Raw genomic sequence first — 27,518 nt, forward strand, 5'->3', positions numbered from 1 at the left:
TATGGACTATTGTCTTATTGAACTTGAACTGCACACGAGGATGCATTACTGAGCGGTCTGGCCTTCACCTGCAATATGTGACTCAAATTATCATGCACAGACCAGGAAGAGACTCAAAATGACCACAAAGAGCTGCAAACAGACACAAAACGACTACACAAGGGGCAGAACAACCACAAAAGACACAGAGCAATCAAAAAAGGCACAACACAACAACAAGCAGACACAAAGTGACCATAAAGAGACAAATATACATGCACAACGGCTACAAAGATGCAAAATAATACTCCTATTCCTGAGAATTGGGACAGAATCCAAGTTTTGGGGGTTTTTGATTTTTACTCTTCAAATAGACTCCGAAAATATATTTGAAATAATCAAAGTCGTGACTATTGAACCCTGTAATAAGCCAACGTCCCAGTGATTTTTTTTTTTTTTTTTCATTAATAGCATACTTAATGTCAGAGGTAAGATCTAATGGAGATGATGTCTTACAGAGTTGACAAAATGATATATATTAATTAATTTCACAGTAGTCGTACTGAGTAGACATTTTGTTTTTCATGTTGCTCAGAGTTCTCTTAATGCTAATCAAAATACCCATTTAAAAACCGTAAATCTTATTTAGTTAAGAGGAAGAATGGCTATAGAATTGACCTGGTATGGTTGATACACACTCTATAGCAATAATTAGTGAATTCATCAAAAAATAGAAAGATTTCCAGTACTTAAGCAGCTTTCCCGCCTTTTTGGAAACCAGGAAGTGAGACAAAAGGCCGTAGGATATAGCTTACTTCTTTTACACCTGATTAAATTATGTTTTTGTTAAAAATCTTAAGAGTTGATAAAGATCTGGGACACATCATTAAAGGGCTGACATTTTCACCAAAAATATATATTGTAAAACAAAATGATTATAGCAGAACATTTTAACACCAATACTAAAAAGTACGTAGTGTTAGTTTTAGATTTTGAAGGCAGCTTTGACACGTTTTTTAATTGATTGAATTTTATTTCATAATATTAAAACCTTTAAAAAATAATGTTTCACCCCAGTGTGTTGATAAGTTATAATTTTGAGGGTTTTTTTTTTTTATAAGGTTAGATGTGATTTGTCCCAATTCTCAAGAATGGAATTAGATTCAAAATCACCACAAAGTCTGTGTGTCTTGCTCTTGTCAGGGCGTCTACAGGTCCTTAAAAAGTCTTTAATGTCTTAAATATTTTCAGTCACATTTCTGCCGTCACAGTTTAGAATCATTGGACAGACCAAAGAACTGCAATAATAAATAGCATTTTTGACAGCAGCAAGATTTGGTTATTTTTTTTACATTAAACTTGAACTCACCCAATTGTTGTCATTTTTCTCTACTGTTCATTTTGACCTGAGTATCTTGGAAAGAGTACTATAACAAAGAGTATATATAATGTGTATTTCCATTGCAGATTTGGTCCTAAATTTTATATAAGATGGAATTAAAAACGTCTTAAATTCAAGTTAGTTATATATGCAGACACCCTGCTTGTGTAGGAGAGGTGGGCGGGCCCTTTGCATGTCTGTACCCATCATCTGAACTGTCTCATAATCTGCCCATGACTGTGGAGTCACCTTGAACCTCAAATAAAAGAAGCCGGATGTTATAAAACAAACTTTATTAAACAATATGTTGAGCAAAGTTATGTTTGAACATAAATAAATTAGTAAGCCGGTCATAGAAGATGCTGTCAGTGTATGTAGAAGCACAGTCCATTGGTGATAAATGTAGGAGGATAACATAGTGTGCGTTTCACCAGTAGAGGGCACTGCTGCACCATTACTGCAGGTAAGATGTGCGGCATGTTGGTATGGAGCTTTTATAGTTTGACAAACGTAATTTTAATCCCTCTTATCCAACATGAGCTTTAATGACAGTGATATTCTGAGTTTGAAAGCATATGACTTCAGTAGTATTTAATAAGTGCTTAATTTTAGTCACAGTACTATCTATTGGAATGTTGGAATGCAATAAATCATTTGTACAAATAAATTCTGATCCCCACTCAGTAAAATGTCTTCTGACTGTATCAAACTTCGCCAACCTTTATCAAACATGTAAAAGTTACAAATTACCTTTTGGCTTTTGACATTCTTGGCACTTAGACCCTCATAAACATTCACTAATGACCACATAAGAAAGCTCATCAAACCTCCAAAAACTTTGTTGGCAGCTAAAGGTCTTTCATGGTGAATGCAAAAGCTACCATGCACTACCAAAACCCTGGACAGTCACCCCTCTGACATTTTCCTTAATAGGTTCTCTGAGCAACCCTTGTTTGACCAGACTGTCCTTTCATAAATCAATAGTCTCACTGCAGATGCTCAAAGCATCGATTTGTCTGCAAACACTGATGAACTCCTCCTGCACTGATCGGTCTGCCTCGGACGACATGTCCAGGTCCAGGCTCTCCTGTGAGGCCGCACCCAGTGTTTGATAGTGCCTCTGTGGGTCGGCGTGGCCCGTCCCCCCTTGCTGGAGAAGCTGCTGAGCATGTCTCTCCGGGCTCGGGCAGAGGACCAGCGAGGAGCCTCCGAAAGACTCTCGGTAGAGGGAACAGGAGGAGGAGCTGCCCCTCCAGCGTTCAGGAGATGAGTTGCTGGAGGAAGAGGACAGTGAGGGAGATGGTTGAGCAACAGTGTCTCCTTGAGATTGGGCCGAAGGGGGCGGGGGTAGAGAGGCCATCTCCACACAGGAAGAGGTCCGATAAAGGCCAGGATCAGTTGTGAGGGGATCACAGAAGCCGTTGCTGGGAAGTGCACAGTGGTTGTTTATGGATAGATCACTGCAGCGGATTGGCCGAGTGGGGCTAAAGAGGCTCATGGGAAAGAGGGCCTCGCTAAAGAGTGCCTCGTCGATGCTGCGACGCAGGTTGATGGGTGATGGTGGGCGCAGGTCTGTGGTGGAGTCACTGGTAAACGAGGATCCACCTGAGGGCTCGCCGCCTCCTCCGTCCTCTGGTTTTACTGAACCATGCAAGTCCAAATCCAAATCCAGGTCTCGGTATGCCAAGGCCCGGTTGCTGTGGTAGAGAAGGTCCAGACCGTTCAGACTGCTACCAAGCCTCTCATCCACTAGAGTATAAAGAGGTAGGCTCTCCGTCTCCCCCAGCCCAACGGTATCAACGATTGCAAGCTTCTCTTGCTGGCTCAGGCTCCACTGGTAGCTCCCAGGCAGGATGGGTGACTTGGACGCCAACAGTTCAGTCCAGCAGCTCCCTGCATCTGGGAGGTGGTCAGAGCAGTAGACTGGCTGCGCAACCACCAAGGCTAAAGTGAGACAAACCCCGAGCTCACACAGTCTGCAGCTGAACTGAAAAGCCCACCAGGGCCAAGGGTGGAACACCTCCTCTCCACCTGCAATGCCCATAGCATTGAGCATTGCATATAACTGCAGTCCTGCACATGCTAAACAAAACAATGCTGAAATACAAACGGTTACAGCTGCACGGTCCCAGTCCCGGCTCTCAGCAAAGGGACAGCGGTTGTAGCGCTCAGCAGGTGTTGGAGACGTGTTGTTCAGGTGGTAGATGTGCTTCGAATCTGCCCGCACGTAGATGTAGAACACAAAATAGGCAGCAGACAGAAACGTGGCCAGTGCTACGAAGGCTCCACGGGAGATGAGGGAAAGGAAGAGGCAAAGGGGAGGCTTTTGCTGGTAGAACTTCAGTAACGTCACCGGTCCGAATGCAGCACCAAAGTGCAGGACAACCAGGCAGGCCAGGAAACACGGTCTCTGGAAAGCTGAGTAGGAGAGCTGCATTCTTGAGCGCATGGAGAGGAGAAGGAAAACCAGTCCAAAAGCTGCAGTCAAGCAGGGAAACGGTGCTTCATAAAGTATCAGCGAGGCCTCTGTGGAGGGCAGGCGGTCCTGGTGGCCATAGGCATCATACAGGAGTGAGAACGACCTGGTGCAACCAGCAGCTAGTAGAAACAGGCTGACCAGGGCAAAGTAGCCACATCCGGATGGGCATCGTAGAGGCAAACAGAGCAGATTAAGCGCCGAGGCTAGCGTTAGCATCGCAAAGACGCAACCAGCGCCATAAACGTGTGCCTCCCAGGCCAGGCCCCACGCTGCCATGGCACTGTTCCAGTCGGTGTACAGCGGCACCAACATGGGTGGAGCCGGGATCAGGAAGGGGTTGACTGATTGGTTTGGGGCAGTGGTGTTTTGTGTGGGCTTGACGTCCGAGGCTGTCGTGGAGTCCCAAGTGTCGGAAAGGTTGCAGATCCCGGAGCGCTCTTTATTGCAGTCTGGAAGGAAGGTGGCGTCACTGTCCACAAAGTTGGGCATCCAATCTTCTGTGTACACAGGAATACGGGGCATTTTCGTGGGAATGCCTGGAAAGAGAGTACAAATTCAGTTTGATCAAATTGTCTTTAAATAGCTGGCAGGAAAAATAAGATTAATGTTTGAATGAGTCACTGAAAAGTAAGAGAACAAGAAAATCCAAAACTTGGAGAAGGCAACAGCTGTAAACGTCTACTTTTAATTCACTTAAAAGCATAATAATCGTCCATTCATGAGGATACACTGAAGCATTTAATCAACATTCAAACTATCTGAGCCAGAGAACAAATTGGCTCAGATCCATAATGGTAAAAGTGTGCTTTCCTCCTAATGTGCTAATCCTGTTTAAAAGCTTGTAGGAAGGCAACTTCAAACTGAGCTGGGCCCAAATCAGAGGCGTGTGTGTGTGTGTGTGTGTGTGAGTTAGAGATCAGCCCACTCAGAACCACAGAGCCAGCTTCTCTTGCATTACATAAGCCATCTGGAGTTTCCATGCAGTTAATTATGATTGTGTTAGACGTGTTTTAGCACTGCAAAGGAAATGGTTTAGCTTCGGAAATTAAGGAGTATCCATGTGTAGATGTGTTTGCGTGAACATTACGGAGACGCCTGCAGAGCTCATCTGCGCCCGTACGTGTTTAGGTAGTTCAGTCACTGGAGGATGGCTTGAATGGAACAAGTCACTTCACACTGCATAACGCTTCACAGATTGGCAACAAGACAAACACTCTGTCCGCCTCCTGGACTCCACATCACTGAGCTTCACATCACAGAGCTTGTTCTTTTCCATAAAACAGAACCACGCACATGCAATCTTTCCACCACAGAAAAGAACACAGCGAAACCTTCAGACTAATGATGGCAGCTCCAAACCCTTAAAGAGGCAGCAGAGGAGAGGCAGCTTCCAACTGCATCTCCATCAGCCGCACACATGCAGGCTCATCTGTCATTTTGCTGCATATCAGAGACAATCACTCCTCCATAAAGAGCCAGGTGCTGTAATGGACCCACAGAGACGGCGGGGACAAATGAACTTGATAAACTGACGGCGCAGTAAATCACACAGCAGGCTGGTTTAGCGAAGTGGTTGCTCATAAATGATATTGCTGTAATTTCTGTGCGAGATTAGAGGGTTTATTTCTTGAGTAAAAATGACGGTAAATCAAGCCAAAAAGCATTGTCGTAAAACAGCGAAAAGAAAAGGGGTTTAAATATGTCCAGTGATGCCTGGGGAATACATTATATCGGGTGGTAATGTTATGTGCCAGTTTGAGAACTTAAATGTGCAGACATCAGCACCACAAAACCCTGAAATCTTTACGTATAGATTGAAGATGTCTACTTCGTTTCCGATGTAAAACTAAAAGTGGAATCTGTGTGGTTTGGTTTTTTTGTTTCAAGTCTTTCTCATCTGTCTTTTAATGTACTTTTATGGGTTGTATCCTTGCGTTTCCCATCCCACCCTGTCCTGGTTCCTCAATTCGCTCTTTTGTTTATGATTTCCCTTCAACACCCGCCTTCAAAAAGGGGAAACTCCCATAGGTGGGTTTGTTATTTTTAAACTGGGACAGTGTTCAGTTCTCGTAGACTGCCCCGATTTTTACAAGTCTCTTCCCATGCTTTATGTTTTCTGCTTCTGTTGCTTCCCCCTCCCCTAAGTTGTATGGATCCAATGCATGGCAGCTGCTGCTTCCATTATGTTTAGCATGTGTAGGTCTGCAGCTCTGCAGGGAGATGGTTGACAGTGTGTGTCTGCTTTTAGCACTCTAACATTAACTGGGATGCAAACAGCCTGAAGCCCTTTCACTTGGATTCATATTAATGTGTTTCTTGTACAATATGTGTCTATGAGTGCTCATGTTGGAGTGTCTGCCGGTGCATTTGCATGTATATGTGCTGTTGACACTTTGCTATACTCAAGTACCCCTGGTGAACAAAGCCTTGCTCTTTTTCCCGCCTCAGATCCCTAAGAGTGGCGGAGGATTTTCAGAAGTGCTTTAGAATGAGCTTCAGCATTGCCCTGCTGTCTGCCTGTTGTTGACAAAGTCTTTATCATTTTTCCTTGTACATCTCCAGACCCCAGAGCTGAATCACCGTCCCAGGTTGTGATGAAAACGTCAGGCTGGAGGAAATATGACCATGCTGCCAGATGCTGGTGCATCTTTTACTGTAGCACGACACTGCAGATTTATTTCAGACATCCTGAGCTGTCTATTGAAGCTTAATCACGTCGTCAACAGGAGGGAAAAAACAAGGATGGATGAGTTTTCACGAGGCTTTGCTTTTGCACTGATGGACTGTTTTCATAATTAAACCCTGCCGAATCTTTAATAGCAAAAAGTGAAATGCTGTTGAGATAGCTCCCTCGTGAATCATTCTCATAATGATCCATTAGTGTCGCGCTGGACGATATTGTTAAGAGCAAATATGGCAGCAGAGAAGAGAATTGGCCAGATGTGTGAACATCAGTCAGCACATGTGCCACACATTCACACACTGCTGCTGTTCTGCCAGGAAAGTACAAGCAGAGCAGACATTAAGCAACTGGACTAAACATCCTGTTCCATATTGATGTTTAATTTGCCAGGAGAGAATGACTGAACTATAAACACAGTGGCTGATTTAGAAGCACATCTGAGGTGTCTGGAACATTAAAAACCCTGTGTGTAGATTTAGGGGGATATATAGACACAAGGGGAATATAATAGGCTAATCACAGTTATGTTTTATGTTTAGTGTATCATCACCAGAAACTAAGAATAGTTGTGTTTTTGTAACTTCAGAAATAACTGTTTATATCTACTTACAGAGTAGGTCCTCTTCCAAAGAGTCATGTTTCTACAGTAGCCCAGAATGGATAAACAAAAAACTGGCTCTAGATGGGGCCTTTCATGTTTTCACATCAGCCACCGTAGTTCTCCTAGACGCTTGGCACACAGGAAAAGTTTCAGTTGCTTGCAATCTGCAACCTCACCACTAGATGCCACCAAATCCTACACAGTAGACCACACCCCCAGGAAGACCACCAAGATGAAGCCAACTTTCGTAGTGGCCAAACAGTGGTACTGCACTTTCCAGGGTCCGTAACGTGATGCTACCGGGTCCAAAAAGAATTTTTCCTATAGACCTACGTTGGGAAAGAGATGTCTTTAAGTCAGTGATACATTTTTTTTTTTACGTCACAACCCACCGCGAAATGACTTTCACTGCCACTGTTGAGATTGAATCCATTTAGCAGAGCGCTAAACTGTAAGTCAGCCACTTGGGTGCAGGCCGTAAGACTCTAGTGCGCCTGCTCTATGGACCCAGTGATGCGGATGCACACAGAAAAACAACTTTTTTTGCTTCATGCACCAACTGAGCAACATCTCTTAAAGGACTGTGCACATGTGGTGTCTTTAACCACCTGACGCGAGGTCAAGCGCTAGGCACTACTATTGTGCTTTTTTTTTGTATGCCAACTTTCAAGAGCTTGGCGGCAGGTTGCAGCTGAGGTTACTACACAACCTTAAGAAGCACCATACAGCCTACTGATCTGAAATCCTGAGTGCAGAGCTGATCTTCCAGGCGCTGTTTATAAGTGTGTAGACCTGTTGTCTATGGGACAGATGTAAAACTCTCGGTAGCCCTGCACTAACATGATCAACTTTTGTGTATTTAACACGGACTGATATTCACAGATGAAGGAAGAAATATCTGTCGGCTGTGACTGATTGTTCCTCGTCACCTGACATGCAGTGCGTGCTGCTGCATTCCAAAAGTTGAACTCAGTTTATCTCAGGGCTGTTGCACCCTGAAAAATAGGTGCTCAGGAACACATGCGCACCGCAGCAGCATTGCTCTTTAAGCACACCTGCCACGCATCTACATTGAAAACAATGAATTTGAGCTTGCAGCATGTGTACGGTCCCTAATACATCCATGCACTAGACCTTAAACTATACATTTTTAAAAATGTGAGTAGTCCTGAAACATTTTTTTGAGTAATCAAATTAGACAAATAACAGAAAAAGATTTATGAATTCAAAATTACATATTTGTTGGTTCTAGATGGCAAATTTACACTTTTGTTCTGTATTGCTGTAAATTGAGTACAAGACCAAACAAGCAAGAACTTTATTTGCAGCAGATATTTTTTCACTCTTTTTGGCATGTTATGGACTAAATAGTTGAATCTAACTGAATGAATTATGCTTAAAATAAGAGTGTACAGCTACGCTCGTGGCTGTGTAAGGCTATACTTTAAGCCAAATGCTAACACTAGCATAGCAAAATGCTCATAGTGAAAATGCCAACATACTGATGTTTACATGGATGTATTCATATATATGTATAGTAATACAATTATGGACACTAAGCAGGCATTATTTAGCACTGTCACCATCTTAGTTACAGGTGTTAGCATGCTAATTTTGCCAATAAGCACTAAATACAAAGTACAGCTAAACCAGGACGAAAATCTGCACCATATTTTATGACAAACCAGCAACTAGTTGAGACTTCTCTCAAAATCATAAATGTCAACCTCATGGTAGCACTAGCAGAAAAGTCAGTGGATCACCAAAGTCATTAGGATTTATCTTCTGGGAACCACTGAAATCTGTAACAAATGTCAGGGTAATCCATCCAGTAGTGTGAGATATTTCAGCCTGGACCAAAGCGTTTGACTGACCGACATTGCCGGCCCTAGTGTTGTGCCACAAGCATGGCTAATAATCAATAGATTAAGCAATGATAACAGCAATCATTACTTTAGCACAACACTGACAATAATGTGACCACTCCATATGAAACAGTACAGAATGTCAGAAAAAGAGGAGCTCCATTTAATCTTGTTGAAAGTTAGTCCACCTGCACTGTATGACTGCACTGACAGTGTCATCCTATCAAAACAGACAGGAGCAGTGTGGGAAATGTGGCTGCATTGTAAAACAAACACAAAGCTGCAGGCATTCTGAATGTGGGGGCCACTGATAAAGTAGGTGGGATTCAGTGCAGTGTTATGCCAATGACTCGTCCGTCCATTTGTTTACTTTCCAGGGCGATGGTGATGACTTGGATGCCAGTCAGGCCGAGTGGAAAACGTGATGCTCATGTCGATAAATGTCACATCTGAGCTGCCGGGGCAGGCCGAGCGGCCTGGACAGGGTTTGGAATGTGATGGCTACAGTACAAGGATAGATCAGAGCGTTACGTTCCACTGTATGCTGCTTGGTCATCTGACACATTCCTGTGGGAACAAGTCTCCCATGCTAGGGATAGTAGACACATCTATAATAGACAGAGCCTAAACTTAAACTGTGGACACCAACTGAGGGCTCATTTTAACTACTAACAATGTCTGAATGTCATCCTTTAAAGAATTAAAATTTAAATTCCACTGACTTTCCACTGACTGCTCAGCAACAAACAGCAGGCAGACACAGTTTGTGATTAGCCGGTAAACACTGTGGAGCATTCAGCAACTAAAGAGAAAGATATACCTCTCTGGAGCTTTAATAGAGTGGATTGTGGAATTTGGCATAGCAGTGTTGTGAGCTAAATGTTTACACTTGCATGGTAGCATACAACAGGCTAAACATCATCTTAGTATGTTAGCATGCTAACATTTGCAGATTAGCATAAAACACAAATTGCAACCAGGAATAATAGAAATGTCATTAGTTTTGCATTTAAAAAAAAAACAACAAATTATTGAAGCTAGCAAGTTAAAATGTTAAATGTTAAAATGGTCTTTAATTTTGTCAAAATAAAAGTCCTCAGTCCTTCAGTTTCAGGGGGGCAAATGCACATGTCCTAATTATTGTCCCCTGCGTCATCACCAAAATATTCGCCTATGTATCTGCACGTGTTATGTTGTGTTCACACCAAACGCAAGTTTGAATGCTCAAATATTTAAGGTTGACTCGCTTCATACGTGCAAATAACTCATGTCATACGTGCGTGAAATTGCTGAACTGATGAATGAACTTCCGCCAGTACGTCCTGGGTGTCAAACACACCCGGAGGATCTCGGTGCTAATTGGCAATCGCGGAACGAATCAGTCGCTGAAGTTCCGATTTTTTAACTGTCGCCAATAAGCGTATGACACGAAATCATGCTACAGAAACTTCATTTCTGTGGCTTAATTTGCGTATTTCACGTCATTTGCATCGCATCCATTGTGTTGTCCACCAGGAATTTGTGCCTAATTGCAGCTTTACATTAACTTTACATGTAATTCACTCACGCAAATTGTTTAATTTTCGCCCAGTGTGAACATGACATTAGGCGAGGCATTGTTCCTTTAAATAGGGTAGAATAGGCATATATAATACTTTAATACTGCATGCAAAAGACTGCATAGTCTTTGCAAAACACTGTGTGAAACTAGCATTAAGTGGGCATGTCTGTAAACTGGAGACTCAAGAATACACATAAAACTCATTTTCATTCAGATATCTTGAGGTAAGAGGGAAATTTGAAAATGGCCATGCCACTTTGGAGTGTTATTTCCAAGCCCTCTTCCTAACAAGCTAGCATGACATGGTTGGTACCAGTGGATGCCTTGGGGTGCTTTCAGACCTATAGAGTTTGTTGCTTTGGTCTGAATCAGGGACTAATTTTGTTACAAAGTTGTATAATCACCTAGAGTTGGTTCGTGTTCTCATGGCAGCATTTACAAGTGGACCAGATCAAATGCCTTGCTCGAGAAAGCTGCTCTTGATTGGTCAGAATTTCCATGTGGGAAAAATCCAGGAAGTAAACAAAACGTTGAAGAAGAGTACACTTGCAAGATAAATGTGACACTTTCTAATGTCACAATGGAGGGACAACTACGCAGGCTGATTTTAGCGCTGCTCATCGTGGACTATATTGCTGTCATTGTTCATTTTAGTCAAACCATGCTTTGGGGGCACCACTGGATGATAGCAGTATGGGAAATGTCAGGGTTTTACAAGTCAATTGAGAAACATAAATGTCCGTACAAAATGTTTCATCAATTCATGCAATAGTTGTGGAGATATTTCAGTCTGAAAAAAAAGGTGGACCAACCAATACACTGCCATTCCTAGCATGCTAGGCTACCACAGCATGGCTTTAAATTTTGATTTTGATGTACATGGCAATACTCTACATGTAGCCCTTTTTTCCATAATGCCTGCAGCTACTAAGTGACAATTACTTGGAATATTTGATGGAACATTCAACATAAATCAAAAGAAGCTAAGATCCTAGAGCTGTCTTAATAAGATGATTCACTTAATTATTAACACAGACCAATAGCACACAGTCTACAAGATAAATGATCGCTGATTTTCTGAAAATCAGCAAACCCACATTACACAGATCGTTTCAGAGATCATTTATTGTGAGAAGTGGTTTCATTTAGGTCTCAGTGGAGGTGCTATTAGTGCACAAAGGCTTTATTTATGTCTTAATTTCTTTGGGTTTTCCCAGTAAATCTTGAAAGGTCTCACCTAAGGCACCTTAATCTGCAGACCGGCCGAGGTAATAAAGGTGAGGGATTCCTCTGGTGTTAAATGGCCAACAACCCCACACGCTCATTTTTAATTGGCTGTGTGTTGATTTTGCATCATGAAACCGAGAGCGCCGTGTAGTTTTCATCTGATTGCCTTCATTTTCAATTTGGCTCACCTCAGAAAAAGCAATTTAGTAGGAGCACGTGGAGAAGTTAGATCATGCATACTGAGGAGGAGCCGGTAGTGTGTTGGGAAATGTGCGGCTGAGGGTTTATCTGTTTCCTGAACACTTGCACTTAATGCTAAATCACCTGCTGTGGGTCCATTAAAGCAAACGGAGGGGGCTTGTATGATAACCGTAAATTTGTTTATGTGCAGCAGCAGCAGCAGCTTTTTGGCTTTAGGCAGGACACATTCAAATGGCAGACAGACACACGACCAACATTATTGTTTCACTCACTCACTTGTGACACACCAAGATAGAGAGCCCTGTAGCGCCCCATCATCAGCGAGTGGCACATTTGACAGCTCTATTTTTGAAAATCACTTGACAACATCTGCTATTCTGGGCAAGGTAATGTGGGTTACATCTGCTCCTGTGAACTGGGCTAAAAGTGAGTCTTTTACTAAACATATAACACCAGAAGTCAAGTTCATGATCTATATATTGATGTTATTCTAGATTTTACTTGCTTAGGGGTAACTCTGATGACACTGTATTTTTCTTATAGTTAGTAACTCCCACAAAGAGACAATAAGACAACAAAGAATTGATCCTGCCAACATTTATTGGCTGTGTAGCAAAAGCCTGATAAAGCTTATTGTTCAGAGCCACAGAGCTCCATTGTTTCCCAAAAACTAATAACAACGCATCAATGAATAGAACAATTGGTTCACTGATGAACCATTCATATCATAAACATGTGCAGTGTAGTTTATTTTGAGTCAGTCCCACATAAAACACTCTGTTGCCAGCACTCACCAGAGCACCAACTGTGCATTAATCCACCACTGGCGGTAGACCCCAACCAAAGTACCTTTTCCTCCTATTTGAGTATTGTTTGTAGAAATGAAAGCTATTTGAAAGCAGTTTATAAGGTTTAATGTCATCAGTAGGAGCCACTGAGCTTGGGGCTGAGTGTAGCCATAGCTTAACGTTCTAATCATCACCTTCGTCTTAATCCACACACAAAAAAATCCACCGGACCACTCAACAGTTTACTTCAAAACTCAAAGATGGCACAGAGACAGATCTGACTTCCTTTTGGAACCAGTGGAGTCGCCCCCTGCTGGCCATTAGAAAGAATGCAGGTTGAAGGCCCTGATCACACAGAAAGCAGCTGGAGGCACCTTTTTGGAGTTGTTTTTAATGAGAATGGAGCTTTTTGCTCACGGTTTTTGCGTTGCAACGCACCTGGTGTTTCTGCTCTCTAGGCACCTGCTATTTTTGTCGGCGCACGCTGAACTCCTTGAGTTGAAAAAACTTCAACTCAGAGCGGAAAGGTGCCTCACGTCATCTCCTTATTAGTCATCTTTTTTCGCATTGTCCAATCAGATGATTTGAGAGGCAGGCCTTCAGTAGTGGTCAGGACAATAAGTTAACAGTTGGTAAACAATGGAGGAGAAACTGGTGGTAGCAGTTGCTGGATACCCAGAGTTATACGGCCTGACGATAAACAGCAGGTTGCCAAACTTCCCTTGAGTCATCCCTAAAATATGCCTAGAAACGGCCGTCATGGAGGAGGAGAAGCTCCTGGACTAACTTGTGGTACTCCCCATGATCCACCATCTTTTTAGGGTCTCATGTACCCACACAGATCTCCGATTCCCTGTGCCCAACAAACTATTTACTGACAGCCTCTCATCCTCAACCAGAGCTACAGCAAGTACCCCCTGCCTCAGCATTTTAGGAACTAGATAGTAATTGCTGAAATAAATAAATAAATAAACGGTAGATTGATTTCACTGGAAGCTTAGAATCAGGAGGTGAGTCCATGGTTGCCTGGCAACAATAAAAAACAATTAAAAAAAAAAACAATAAAAAGGCACAGCAAGCTTTTTTTTCCCACTAGTGGCATTTAATTCTTAAAAAAGGCAGTGCAGAGTGCCTTGCCTTTCTCAGACCCAGAGATAAACCCTTCTAATGTTTTTGTATATTCGGTCTCTAACCCTATAATAAGAGTGCTCTGACACCCTGCCTTAATGAATAGATTCTAAAACCATTTAAACAGTAATACTTTATTCATTGGAACTGACGTGTGCAGCAACTCATTCTAAACTACTGGGCTGTCATTGGCCAGTACATAATCAATACCTGTATGTGTGTTTCTAAAGGCAGCTATTGTCACTGGATCAATGATTATCTATCTGAGAGACACATTTGTTTATCCAGTGGCATTGTTCCCTGTCTCTTCCGTTCTCCGGAGTTCTCCAAAATCACAGCTTGAACGAGCAGTTTTCTCCTCCCGTTGGAAGCAATTAGTGGCTCCAGGCAAAGGATGCAGGGTAATTGTTTCTGCTCGTCCTCTGACAGATTGACAGACATTCAAACAGCTACAGGACGGCTCATGAAACAAACAGCCTGCAGTCCTTTTGGTAGTCCAGCTAACACTATGCCGGGGCAAACACATGCTTGAAATGGATGGGATTTTCAAAATGTGTTTGTTTACACCTCAAGGGATTTGTGTGCTCACCTGTGCTCTGTGGCGGGGACGCAGTTAGCAGCTTAGCGGATGGCGTGGAAACGTCTGCCAGCCTGGTGTCACTATCACTGTCTGCTGGAGGAACCACACCTTCCTCAGCCTCCTCAGCCTCCTTATCCTCTTTGCCTGGCAGCTCTGGGAAGACACATGCAAGTTAACCTCTGAGTGATCTTGCAGCGATCAGGAGTGCAATATAAAGGACACAACACTGGTGCTCCAAATAGTCTGAGGAAAACAGATTAGCAAATGTGGAGTCTGCCAAAAGAAAGTTTAACCCTCTCTGTCCTCTGCTCGCAGCATATCTGAGACTTCACGCTGCAGATCGTTGAAGGACTATATTTCTTAACCCAGTTCTGTCAAATGGATCGGTCTATCGCCCACTTAGTTGTAGCCAGTCATCCATAGCGCAGTAGTCTGGCCCTCTGTAGTCTAATTACATTGACATCCTGATGTGTATGTGTGTAAGTTTGTGAGTGTGCGTCCTAGTCCATCACAAATCAAGACTCCAGACCCGTTTCATAAAGAGCACAGACAGAGAAAGAAAGCAAGAGGCAGACAGAATAATAAAGTAATGATTATTCTCTTCTCCCTTTGCTTCACTCACAAAATATGTGTTCACAGTTGGCCCTCTGCACCGCGTTTGTGTGTTTTACATCACAGTGCGGCACTTATAAATGAATGATGGACCAGATGAGATTTGGGACAATATTCAGCGAGCGAATCTGTTGGAGAAAAGCCGATGAGCTGACTCGGTGATGAAGCCGGGGATAGCAGGTACAGTGCGAGTTTATAGCTTCAGAATTAATATTAATAAAAGACACAGAGGCATAAGGCTAGTGGGAGGAATAATGAGTTAGAAAATAAAACAGCTACAAGGCAATGCAAGCCGCAATCGTACAGTGTAATCTAGGTCATGCTCACAGCTCCCGAGTTAATCGTAAGTTTTAAAAGTCTCCAAAGTGAAATCTGCTTTATTGCACTGTCGACTCCGACACAGCTGGGTATGTCTCAGCCAAAGGAGGAAAGAGTGATGAGAAACAAATACTGACACATGTACACAGCTAAACACACAACATACCACAGTTTAGTTATATTTTGAGCCCCATATATACAAATATTTCTTGATTTGTGTGTTGCTTTTTACTTTTGTATTGTGTTTAAAACTTAAGATTTTAATGGTACCCCATGTAGTTTTTGATTAGTAGAAGCAAAATGTTTTCATAAGTGTGTCCCTGCGTCATCTACACAAAAGAACACCTCACAATACACAGTCCACAGTTTCAGGCTATTCAGCTGATTGATTGAAAAGCAGCGGGGCAAAAGGCAATAAAGATGACAACTTCATGATAGTAAACCTGAATGTAAACAAGGCACGAATCAATGCCATACCCTACGCCTTAGCCTGACGTGCACCTTCCCAGAAATGTAACTACACGTTGTGGCGACACAGACCTCATCTTTGTAAGCTGAAACCCCTATTTGCTAAGCTAATTTATATGATGTAAAATGCCATAGGCTTGTGCTAATAATGTTAGCATGTTGTATATGTTTGAAAAACGTGTTTGTTTTGTTGATGAACCTTGTGAGTTGTAATGGAGCCAAATTTTGAAACGTTACCTTTGTTAAATGTTGCTGTTGTCCCTGGCTTCATATGAGTAGAGGAAAAGTCTGCTAGCTGCTAGGCTAATTTATACAATGTAAAATGCCATAGGCTTGTGCTAAAAACATTAGCATGTTGTATTTGTGGGGAAAATGTGTCCAGATAAAGACAAGTGCTTTGTCCGTGAACGCCGCGACTTATAGTAAAGCTGATTTGTGTAGCTGTGTTTGAAATTGTCAGTAATAAGTCATGTTTAATGTGTGTTTAATGTGTGTTTTGGATCAACAAAGCTATATAGCACTTCACAGAAATCATGTCGCAACTGCAGAGTGACACAGACACACCACTGCACAAGTAAAAATGCTCACAACGCCCTATGCGTAGGCTACAGCATAGAGCCGACACATAAGTATAAATAAATGTCTGTGGTCATTTTGAGTTGACTGGCTGACTTCACTACAAGCCGTTGGGCTGTAGAAACAGGTGACGTGCTTTATGCTCTAAATCCGGGTGCTGGCGATTTGACCAGTGGAGTTGCACATGACACCATCAAGCTCAGACAGCCAGTTCACACCATTGCAACGTTCTAAAACGGTTTTGTCTCGTCCCAAAATCTTTGGTCTGAACTGGGCTTAAGACAGTCCAAAAATATTAGCAACATGAGCAACCCTCTCCCAAATCCAAAAACTGGAGTGGTAAAGCTCAAATATGTGATGTCATCAAGTCTGGAACTGTTCAATAGACAATAAATTGGGATGTTTTAGATGATACTGACAGCACCCAGGGGGATGTATATAAGTACACTTTTTGTTTCAGAACTGAGAATAATACAATAGAATAAAAGAGAAAACAAACAGTCTGGGGGTCCATAAGACAGGCTCCCATTCATTGTCTATGGAACAACTCCAGACTTTATACTTGATAACATCACAAGTTTGAGGCTTCTCTTTTTTCTGGCTTTGAGAGAGAGTAGCTTTTGTTCACAAATATTGACTGAACTTTCCTAGGCCATGAGAATAACAGGAACTGCCCATTGGTCCGACAGCCCATTGTTCCGACCATATTAAACCCATTGTTCCGAAGTCCCATTGTTCTGAAATCATCATGATGCCCTGTGGTTAAGGTCTGGTTAGGTTTAGGCACAAAAACCACTTGGTTAGGGTCAGGAAAAGATAATGGTGTGACAAACACATAAGCCATGAGCCTGTTTCGCCTCAAGCCTTTCCCAGCTGACCCAGAGCCGGTCGCAGCGCACCATCAAGGTAGAAATACGCCTGCCGGGAGCCGTTCAGCACCGCGGACCATCAGACTAATGGGCTGTCGGACCAATGACATGGACCCGGGAATAACATACTGGAATCCCTAATTTAGGTGTTGCTATCCTTTAAGCTGTTGTTTGTTGAGCATGTCAAGTGAGTTGAAGGGAGACACTGAACATCACAGCCAGATCACTGCAGCATCTCAACTGTGCAGCACAGACACTGATGTGCCAGCAGATTCAATTACAACAACTAACAAGATTTGCTACAAATGAGATGTAAGGACAGTAAACATGTGCGTGCGCACACACACACACACACACACACACACACACACACAGTAAAGACAGTGGAACTCATCTCTTTAGCACATCACAAGCAAAATTACTGATGACCAGCTATTTACAGAGACTCTGCTGACACAGCTAAATGAAAGCAAGGGGGGATGAGAGATTTTACTTTCTGAGCAGCTCAACACTAAACGCGTGCTGAATCAGGCCAGACAACAGAATAAATGTTGGCATCGTATGTTTCTGTGAACCACAAAGTCGTTACATTTGTACGTTCCATACGTATCACATCAACATAAACATAACCACATGTGATTGTTGACACATAAAGAAAGTATGCGCTACATAATAGACTACACAGGTGGTCTATGCAGTTGTGAGCATTTATACTTGTGCAGTGGAGTGTCTGTGTCACTCTGCAGTTACACCTCCAAAACACTAGTCGATAGTGAGGTTTCTGTGAAGTGCTGTAAAGCAACATTTAACAAAGGTAAAGTTACAGAATTCAGCTCCATTACAGCTCACAAGGTTCACTGACAATACAACTGTCTTATACTAAACACGTTTTCCAAACAAATATAACATGCTAACGTTATTAGCACAAGCCTATGGCATTTTACATTGTATAAGTTAGCCTAGCAACTAGCACAGATTTCCTCTACTCATATGAAGCCAGGATAAATCACACACAAGACTTAAAATACTATTTTTGTGGAGGCTTTATTGTCATCACAATTTATTGTTTCTTATCTGTGAATTTAAAGTAAATAAAAGCTTCATGTCCACTGAGGGAAATGTTTTTCAGTTTACAAAAACAGACAGGAGGTCTGTGTTTCCGCGACGTGTAGTTACTTTTCTGGGGAGGAGCATGTGGCACAGGGTACGGCGTAGGCCCTACATCGACGCAGAGCTTATGCAGGCTCTTGACGCAGAAGTATAAATCCTCCATTATTCTGGCAACTGGGTTGCTTTGTTATCATTTTGCTGTTTACCTAATGAGTACACAGACCATTTCTTTTGGCCTTTATGACCTTAAAGTATGATTATGAACCTAAGTGGATATTTCTCTAATTTAGGTTTCATCACGAGATACAGCTTAAATTGAATTTAAAGTAGCGCCCACAGTGGGCAAAATCTTTGAGGTATTGATGGCCATTTTGGCACGGCAGTTATTCACGGCATATAATGTTTCTCCTCATTATCTTCAGCTTCCAGAAATAATAAACAAAAGATGATGCTGCACTCCATTACACTTAGTTTTATCTACATAAGCCCCTGAGTGAGTTTGTGAAATAATACACGAGCTTGTAACAAACACACTGAGCTCGGAGTGATAAGACAGAAAAAGGGAATGGGGTTGGATAGCAGTGCAGCAGAGAGAGATAAAAACGGGACATTATGACTGAGATAGCTCATCTCAGATGTACTTGCACAAAATTACATCACATTGTTGCTAATTTGGCTCGTTCCTAAGATAGATACTGCGGGATTCATGGCATTTTCCAACTCCATTACACTCTCTTACTTTAAAATCAGTCTAAATGAAGGTAAAGAAATAATCCAGATCGTTCTATAATTACATATTTGGAAGTCACAGCCTGAGAGCTGCGGTCAAATCCTATAAACAAACAGCCCTAATCCATGCAGTTTTTTAAAACTCGCGAACTCTGTCAAGTCAAAGGAGTCATTATGAAGAGATTAACATAATATTAAAGTCCGCACAGTTTTCGATTTGCATTAAAGCCCCTTTTTTCCATGTCAATTCTATACAGGGGCGTTAAATATTCATGTCACATGCTGTGCCTTTAAATCCATTTCCTTAATCAATTAATCTGTCAATGGCCGTGCTTTAGCTTTAGCTGTTTGGTACAGCGCTCGAATCAGAGACAATATATCCTCGCAGGTGTTAATGGAGTGTGTTAAGGGTCTGGTCTCGCCGCTGCCTATTAGTGCAGCATACAGTAATGGAAAAGGTGGGAGGAGGGGTAAGAAGGAGCAGGATGAAGGAAAGCCTTTTGGAGGGAAATTTACAGCAGTGGCTATCTGGGATAATTTTAAAAAATCTACATTTTCAACCTCCACGTCTCATCAGCCTCAACCTCCAGTTCTTTTTCCCTGGCTTTCGCTCTCTTCTCATAATTGCCCTCGCCATCTGAGTGTCGGAGTGTCCCTTAGTCGAGGATTTGACACAGATGCAGAGCATTTTTTTCAAAGCTGACAGCCTCCTCAAGGGCAACGGCACATGGCAAACGCTCTCTCGATCAATGGTAACCCACTTATTTGTGTGGTGAAGATGTTCCACACCTCCTGTAGGGGTGAAGCTTAAAAATACATTACAGTGCACAGATAGAGTGTTCATGTTGGGATAATGTATGATAATGCAGGTGCGTTCATTTTCTTATTAGTCTCCTCCCGTGTCCTTTGGCAAGGTGTGATCGTTTAAACGCTGCAAGACTCCAGCACAATACCACACCATGCAGAGTACTGGGGTGCAGAGAAAGCTCCGTATTGGTTTTCATTTCTCCATGGATGACTAGAAGCTTCTCTGATCCCTGTCAGGACATTTTCACTCTTCAAAGCAGCCGTAGCTGACATGTCTGTCCACGGGAAAAAAAAAAGTGACAGGGATTTGTGTTTGTACAGAGGCAGAAAGATTGCAAAAGGAGGAGGGGTGCAGGGTGGGAGGGTGGGAGGATGTAGACTAAATGGCAAGAAGCATGTTCAGCATCCATGAACAGCGACTGGCGAGCGGATGGTCCCAATGGGGAGGAGGTGGTTTCGCTGAGTGTGCGCTTGGAATACTGATACACGGCCACAGCAGCCCTCCCCACCCGGGGCCAAGGCCCCAATCTTTTCTGTATGCCGCCGCACGATGCACAGCCGAAAACAAGTGCAGACACAACACAGGGTGCTGCAGACAAAACACAACATGACCAGTTTTAATTCAAGCAGCGCGAAACAGCGTGGGAGATCTGGAACAATTGAATTCCTACACTGCAGAATAACCCATTCACTTTCAACCTTTGTTTGAAGATAAGTAACTGTTAATGTACTTTTTGACATTGTGCAGGACACATTTCTATCTTAAAGTGTTTAAGATCTGAACCCCAAAATCCTAGGAAACAGCAGTTGGACCTCATCTAAAGGTCCATTTGGTGGCTCTTCTCAAGCTTTTGATTGTATTGCACATGAAGGAGAGGACCTTAAAGGGATAATTCACCCCAAAATCAAAAATGCATATTCTTACTCTTACCTGTAGTGCTATTTATCAGTCTAGATTGTTTTGGTGTGAGATGCCAAGTGTTGGAGATATCGGCCGCAGAGATGTCTGCCTTCTCTCCAGTATAAAAGAACTAGATGGCACTCAGCTTGTGGTGCCCAAAGCGCCAAAAAACACATTTGACAAACTTAACAGCAATGTCTCTTTTTCAGAAATCATGACCGGGTAAATCAAGATAATCCCCAGACCTTGTTGTGAGCAGTTTCATGTGGAACTTTCTACTAATCTACACCCACCAACCGTATCACAGCACAGAAGAAAAAAATGCTCCTGACAATATGAGATGTAAACATCAATAGCGTCATTCTTGGCTGAGCTGTAATGTTAGCTAGCTCAGTGGTGCTATGTAAGCTTGCAGTAGATGTACACTTCCTTCTGCACCAACTCAGTCTCACTCTGAAGTTGACAAAATCCGGCGCTTGGGCAGTGACTTCCACTGTCAGACACAGTCGAAAAAAGCCATCCTTTAACGTCGCTGTTGTACGCAGCTGGCTGGCGCTATAGTTTAACGGTAGACAAGAACAGAAGTCAGGGAGTCGAAAATACAAGTAAGGCGGGCAAACAAACACCATATTTTGCCCGGGAGAGCAGTGTTCACGTCTTGTGAATCACAAAGCCAAACCCTGATGTTTTTTCCTAAACCTAAGCACAGGCTTTTGTTGCCTAAACCTAACCATGTGCGTTAGTTGTTGAAGGAAATGAAACGTCACTTCATTGTGTTGTACCAGCATAGTGCTGTGGTAAACGGAAGTGTTTTTTGAAGGACGACAATGCATGTAACAGGCAGAACTTGAAAAGGGTGTCCCAGAACAACCAATGCACTCAGAGTACCTTGCATGTCATATCTGGACATGGAAAGTCCATATTCAAACGCTGATATGTGACGAGGTCGAAGTGATGATGTGTTTTAGTTCCTACATGAAACTGCTCACAACAAGGTCTGAGGATTATCTAAAGTCTGTAAAGAGTCTGTAAAGAGACATTGCTGTTGAATATTAGAGATTTTTCTTTTTCTTTTTTTTTTTTTCTTTTTTTTGGTGCTTAGAGCACCACAGGCCGAGTGCCATCTAGTTCCATTTTATTTAAGAGAGGGCAGACATCTCTACAGACAGTATCTCCAACATTCGGCAACTGATTTGGGGGTGAACTGTCCCTTAAAGGCGCATATAAAAATAGAAACACCCACAATTCTATGACAACTCAGCTGTCCGCTGAGAGAGATTGTATTATATGATTAAAAGCTCCAGAACAGCTACTAAATCACCCGTAACATGAGATTTTGTCGAGCAGTAAGCTAAAGGTTATTCAAAATAACAGCAAGCTGAGATAATTTTAGAGAAAACTGCATTTTAGAAAAACAAATAAACATTTAGAGCAGGTGCAGTGAGGATCTGAACACTTCTTTAAAAAATGTTTTAAAATGGATTAAATAATTAATAAATATGAAAATGTGTGAGCATAAATAGCATTAAGCATTAGTACAATATGATTTTTTACACCACATAGATTATGTATTGCATGAAGGGTAATCATTTTAATTGCTTCATCATTATTTTGCATGATGGTTTGTTTAATTATCTATGGACTCATTTAAATTTCAAATTCAAAAACATAAATGCTGGCACTGATATTAATGGACATGTTGTGGGATGTCAGCATTAAATCATAAAAGCAAATCACTTTGCACAAGCAGAATATCATTATGTCCAACACATTGCAGACACTATACATCCACCAAACAATCATGGTTTTATCAGCTGGACACTAGCCCTCCCCGGCTGAGAATAATCGACCCATCATTTTCTGTCCCAACCTTTGACCCTACATGATGAATACGTCTGTACCTGGAGGAGGACCTTCCTCTGAAGTCTCATTAAGCATACAGACACCAGACTGCCACGACTGATGGGGGATGGGCCTTGAAGAAGGAGGTATTGCCTCAATGTCGAGTCAAAGTCTCCTGAAACCTACTGGTTACTAGAAGCGGTTTCAGCTCATCATCTTTCCCTTTTCATGCTCTGTGGAGAGCCAAAGCCCCACTGAGCAGCTTTCAATCAAATACTATTTCCTTCCATTCACTGAGGTAATGGCTTATGCAATGTTGGAGTGGAACTGCTGATTGAAAACTCATTATAGACTGTTAAAGGGACAGTTAAGATTTTTTTTTTAATCGGGTGGTATGAATTACTCGCTGGCAGCGATTGTGAAATGCAAACTTAAATTAGTCAACAACAACAACAACACATAGCTCAAAAAAGATTTTTAACTATCCACAACAGATTGCATAACAGACTTTGATGCTTTATTCTTCCTTCTCTGCGTCATGGAGCTATTATGGTTCAAAGTCTGTGGGAAACAAGCATTGGAAATGCAATAAAGATGTTTAATTCTGTTGTGGATGGTTCTGATTGCTGTACTGTGGAACAACTTCCATTTCTTGAGCTGCTGTGTTGCTGAAATGTACATGTCTGCAGGATTAGGCAGGATTTATACTAGTGCGTCAGCTCTATGCAGATAGTCTACGCCGTTGTGAGCATTTTTACTTGTCAGGTGGTGCATCTGCTGCAGTTACACCTCCAAAACACTAGTCAGCGGCGGGGTTTCTGTGAAGTGCTGTAAAGTTTAGTTGATTCAAAACACAACCAAAACACTTATTAAATATGAATGAATAGAGACAATTTCAAACACAAATCAGCTTCACTGTAACTCACAGCATTCACAGACAAAGCACTTGTCTTTATCTGGACACATTTTCCCCACAAATACAACATGCTAATGTTTTTAGCACAAGCCTGTGGCATTTTACATTGTATAAATTAGCCTAGCGACGAGCAGACTTTTCCTCTACTCATATGAAGCCAGGGACAACAGCAACATTTAACAAAGGTAATGTTACAAAATTCGGCTCCATTACAACTCACAAGGTTCACTGACAAAACAACTGTCTTATACTAAACAGGTTTTCCAAACAAATATAACATGCTAACGTTTTTAGCACAAGCCTATGGCATTTTACACTGTATAAATTAGCCTTGGGGAGATTTCCTCTTCTCATATAAAGCCAGGATAAATCACACACAAGACTTAAAATGCTATTTTTGTGGAGGCAAAGTAAAGTAAATAAAAGCTTTGTTTCCACTGAGGGAAATGGTTTCAGATTACAAAAATAGACAGGAGGTCTGCGTCGCCGCGACATGTAGTTACATTTCTGGGGAGGTGCACATTAGGCTACAGCGTATGATGCGGCATTGATTCAACACTGAAGTATAAATCCTGCATCAGTCTGAGCTAAAGTCTTTCTATTAAAACCACCAACGGATAAAACCAGGAAAAAATGTTAACCATACCTTTAAGATACTTTTACAGAAACATTAATTCCAACACATAACTCGTCATTTCAGTCATTCCAGACTTGTACTTAATGAGTGTTGACAGGGTTTCAACAAGATCAGGATTTAGGCTAATGTCAGACCTTTGACCTGTCACCATGTCAGAAATATCATCGATCGAGCGGAACTGTCTGCAGCCTTTTGACAGCCCTCTATTGAACACTTTAGACCTGCCTGCACATGATTGATCACATCTATAGAGTCAATCCAGCTGCTATTGATTGGTTTAACTTTGCTTACCTTTTGCTATTGGGAAGTTATCCCTTTGGCTCTGGGTTGTGCTCGTTATGGATTCCAGCACTAGTTTGGGATCGATCCCCATGGCAGTGGTGATTACCCCTGGCTGTTCCTCCACAGGGCCTGACCTGGCCTGGGAGAAGCCCAGGTCAGCCTGAGTGGGTTGAGTTTCTGTGAATGCAGCCTCCCCAGCATGGAGGGTAATACTAACAGTCAAGTCTTGTGGTTTTCGGACAAACGTGGTTTGTGAGGACTCAGGGTTAGTAACAGGTCCCAGAGGGTGTCTGCTGGTCAGTGTGGTCTTCACCAGCGCTGGGGTTGTTGTTGTGGTTTGGGCTGCTGCCCACGTCAAGGCAGTGGGAACTGTAGTTTCTGGTTCTATCGTCAAAGATATCTTTTCTGTATAAGCTTCAGCCTCCTCTTTATCAGTGTGTTCTTCTGGGAGGTGTTGTGTAGTGGCACCCGTGCTGGGCCCAGCTGCTCCTGTGGTGCCCCTCGGCGGGTGGGTATGTGTTGCATTTTGTTCAGGAGTGCTTGTGCTGGTGGGACTGTTGGTGAACAGAGTGTTTCTGATGGAACTGCTTGTGGGAGAGTAGGAGTCTGAAACAAGGGTATCATTGTCGATCTGTGCTGTGCTGCTGTGTGGAGAATCTGATGTCCCCGTGGGAAGTGATTCTGCTCTTATCTTTGTCACGCTGATTACGAGCCCCTGAGTCACAGTGGTGGGTGGTTCAGAGGCTTCAGAAATGCTCCCTTCCCCTGAACCCAAGTATTCTTGCAAGCGATTGATTGGTTCTGTCAACTCTTTGGCGGTTGTGGTCAATGCAGCAGCCTCATCGTTCTCATCCGAGCTCCCATAAAAGGGGATACGGAACGGTAGCGAGGGAAGGGGAGGGAGCTTTGGCAGAGACGGGGCCCACCAGAAAGAGCTTTGCTTGTCTTCAGGTGTGTTTTCTCTCGATGGCGTCGGTCCCCAGACGGCCTCTTCATCTGCCACAGCCTGCCTGTGAAGTAGCAAAAAACACCAGAAGCAGAGAGCCAAGGTCGGGAGGAGGCGAAGCATGCTGTCGACAGTGGCGCGCGGATCGGTCACATGTTGTTCTCCATTCTCCTGCTCCCTGAGGCGGGTTTGGCTGGCTCTCTGGCAAAATGGCCTAAAAGACAAGAACACACAGGACACAGAGTGACACACTTTTCATCTGCTCTCTCGGTCAGCTAAATTTGAGTTGACGAAAACTTGATGGAATTCGCATCTGTTGGTTTTTCTTTTCATCGAACACTTTTGGAAGGCTGAGGGTCAGTTTCTCAGAGTGTGTGACCTGCTTTCAGCTGTTTTTCCAGACCGTGAAGTAAATCAAGTATAGAAACTATGCCACCCATTACAAGCAACTGCTGAAGTTAGCAGGCTAAAAAAAATATGGCACATGCCACAAATCACAACAAGAACTTAAGTAGTATAGACACCCCACAATTAGTGGTGTCCTGTTAGATGTGGTGGTCAGTATTGTCGCTGTTGCTGACATGCATGCTGTGTTGCAGCAGTTGGGTGCCTACACGGACTGACCAATTAGAAAACTTAAAGAACTTCCATCCATGTGTATTCTATTGAGTGGTCAAGACATAATGTGTGTGAGTAGGGTTGGGGAAGGCTAGTGAAGAATTAGGGTTTGGGTTGCCAACATAAGAATGGAGGGACCTCTTTTTCTTTTGTGGGGCGCCAAGTGGTTCAAAGTCACTAGCCTGTTGCCTCAGTGAAAAGACTGGAGCACCAAAGGAATTTCCCCTATGAGAACAACAACCTGTATGCTTTAGCTGTACTTAACTCCCCCCCAGCTTTGGCCTTGCTCTCTTTCAATCTCAGATTTATTTGTTCTTTAAAGCAGAATGAATAAGATCTGTTTGTGTGGGAGAGAAACAAAAACATCAATATTCACAGAAATCCGCTATCACAGTGAAGTTCTCGCCTGTTTCTCAATCATGCTGTCATTGTCTTCATGAGTGTTATTTCACACTTTTTTTTCATTGTCAGCCTCTGTTCTTTTCTCTGACAAGTTTATTCACAACTTACTTTTTTTCCCAAATCGTCTGTGTCAACTCATTTGTCAGAATAAATGTTGGCAGTGTATCTTGCTACACTCCAAGGAAATGTCACATTTGTTCATGATTATTTAGCAGATATAGCTATGGTTAACGTGGTTATTTTTAGGCACAAAATCCACTTGGTTATAATTAGGAAATGATCATGCTCTGGCGTCAAGCTACAAGCCGGCATCTTTACATGTTTTAACATGTTCATCAATGTGCACTGTCCCATTCAAATAAACAAATAAATAAATAAATAAAATACTTGCACAATCGCCAGTGGAAATGCTACAATGTATGGCTAAAAATACCCAGGTTTGGCAACACAATTGCTGCTGAAAACACCAGTATGTGGCACAATCATGGCAGGAAATGCCACTGATGTCTTGCTAAAAATCACCCAGGTTTGACACACAAACGTCACTAGAAATGGCATAATGTGTCTCTAAAAAAACATCTGGTTTTGGTGGTACAATTGCAGCTTCAAATTCTGCAGGTGGTAAAAACACCCAGGTTTGTTACTGGAAATGCCACAGTGTCACTAAAAATCACCTTGATTTAGCACAAAGGCTACTGAAAACGCCACAGATGTTTTGCTAAGAAACACCCAGATTTGGCAGCACAATTGCCACTGGAATTGCCATAATGTGGCACAATTGTGGCAGGAAATGCTGCGGATGTTTCGCCAAAAAACCTTCACATGAAATGCTATAATGTGTCCCTAAAAATCACCCAGGTTTGCCACACAAACATCACTGTCTCCAAAAAACATGTTTTGGTGGCACAGTTGCAGCTGGAAATGCTGTAGATGTCATGCTTAAAAACACAAAGGTTTGTTGCACAACTGCTACTGGAAATGGCACGATGTATCACAAAAAATCACATAGGTT

The 27,518-nt window shown here is 42.5% G+C and overlaps 1 protein-coding gene across 2 annotated transcripts in view; it reads right to left on the minus strand.

Annotated features, from left to right (window-relative positions):
* Positions 1–1,636: 1,636 nt before the first annotated feature.
* Positions 1,637–27,518, minus strand: part of prrt4b (proline rich transmembrane protein 4b) — a 34,144-nt gene continuing 8,262 nt past the window's right edge. For both annotated transcript variants that reach the window (XM_033614261.2, XM_033614260.2), the window contains exons 2-4: positions 24,550–25,700; positions 14,483–14,626; positions 1,637–4,375 (exon numbers count right to left, since the gene is read on the minus strand). In XM_033614261.2, the coding sequence (XP_033470152.2) occupies positions 2,331–4,375; positions 14,483–14,626; positions 24,550–25,609 (3,249 nt within the window). In that variant the 5' untranslated portion in view covers positions 25,610–25,700 and the 3' untranslated portion in view covers positions 1,637–2,330. The remainder of the gene's footprint in view (positions 4,376–14,482; positions 14,627–24,549; positions 25,701–27,518) is intronic.

Source organism: Epinephelus lanceolatus, chromosome 23 (assembly GCF_041903045.1).
Source record: "Epinephelus lanceolatus isolate andai-2023 chromosome 23, ASM4190304v1, whole genome shotgun sequence".
NCBI classification, from domain to species: domain Eukaryota; kingdom Metazoa; phylum Chordata; class Actinopteri; order Perciformes; family Serranidae; genus Epinephelus; species Epinephelus lanceolatus.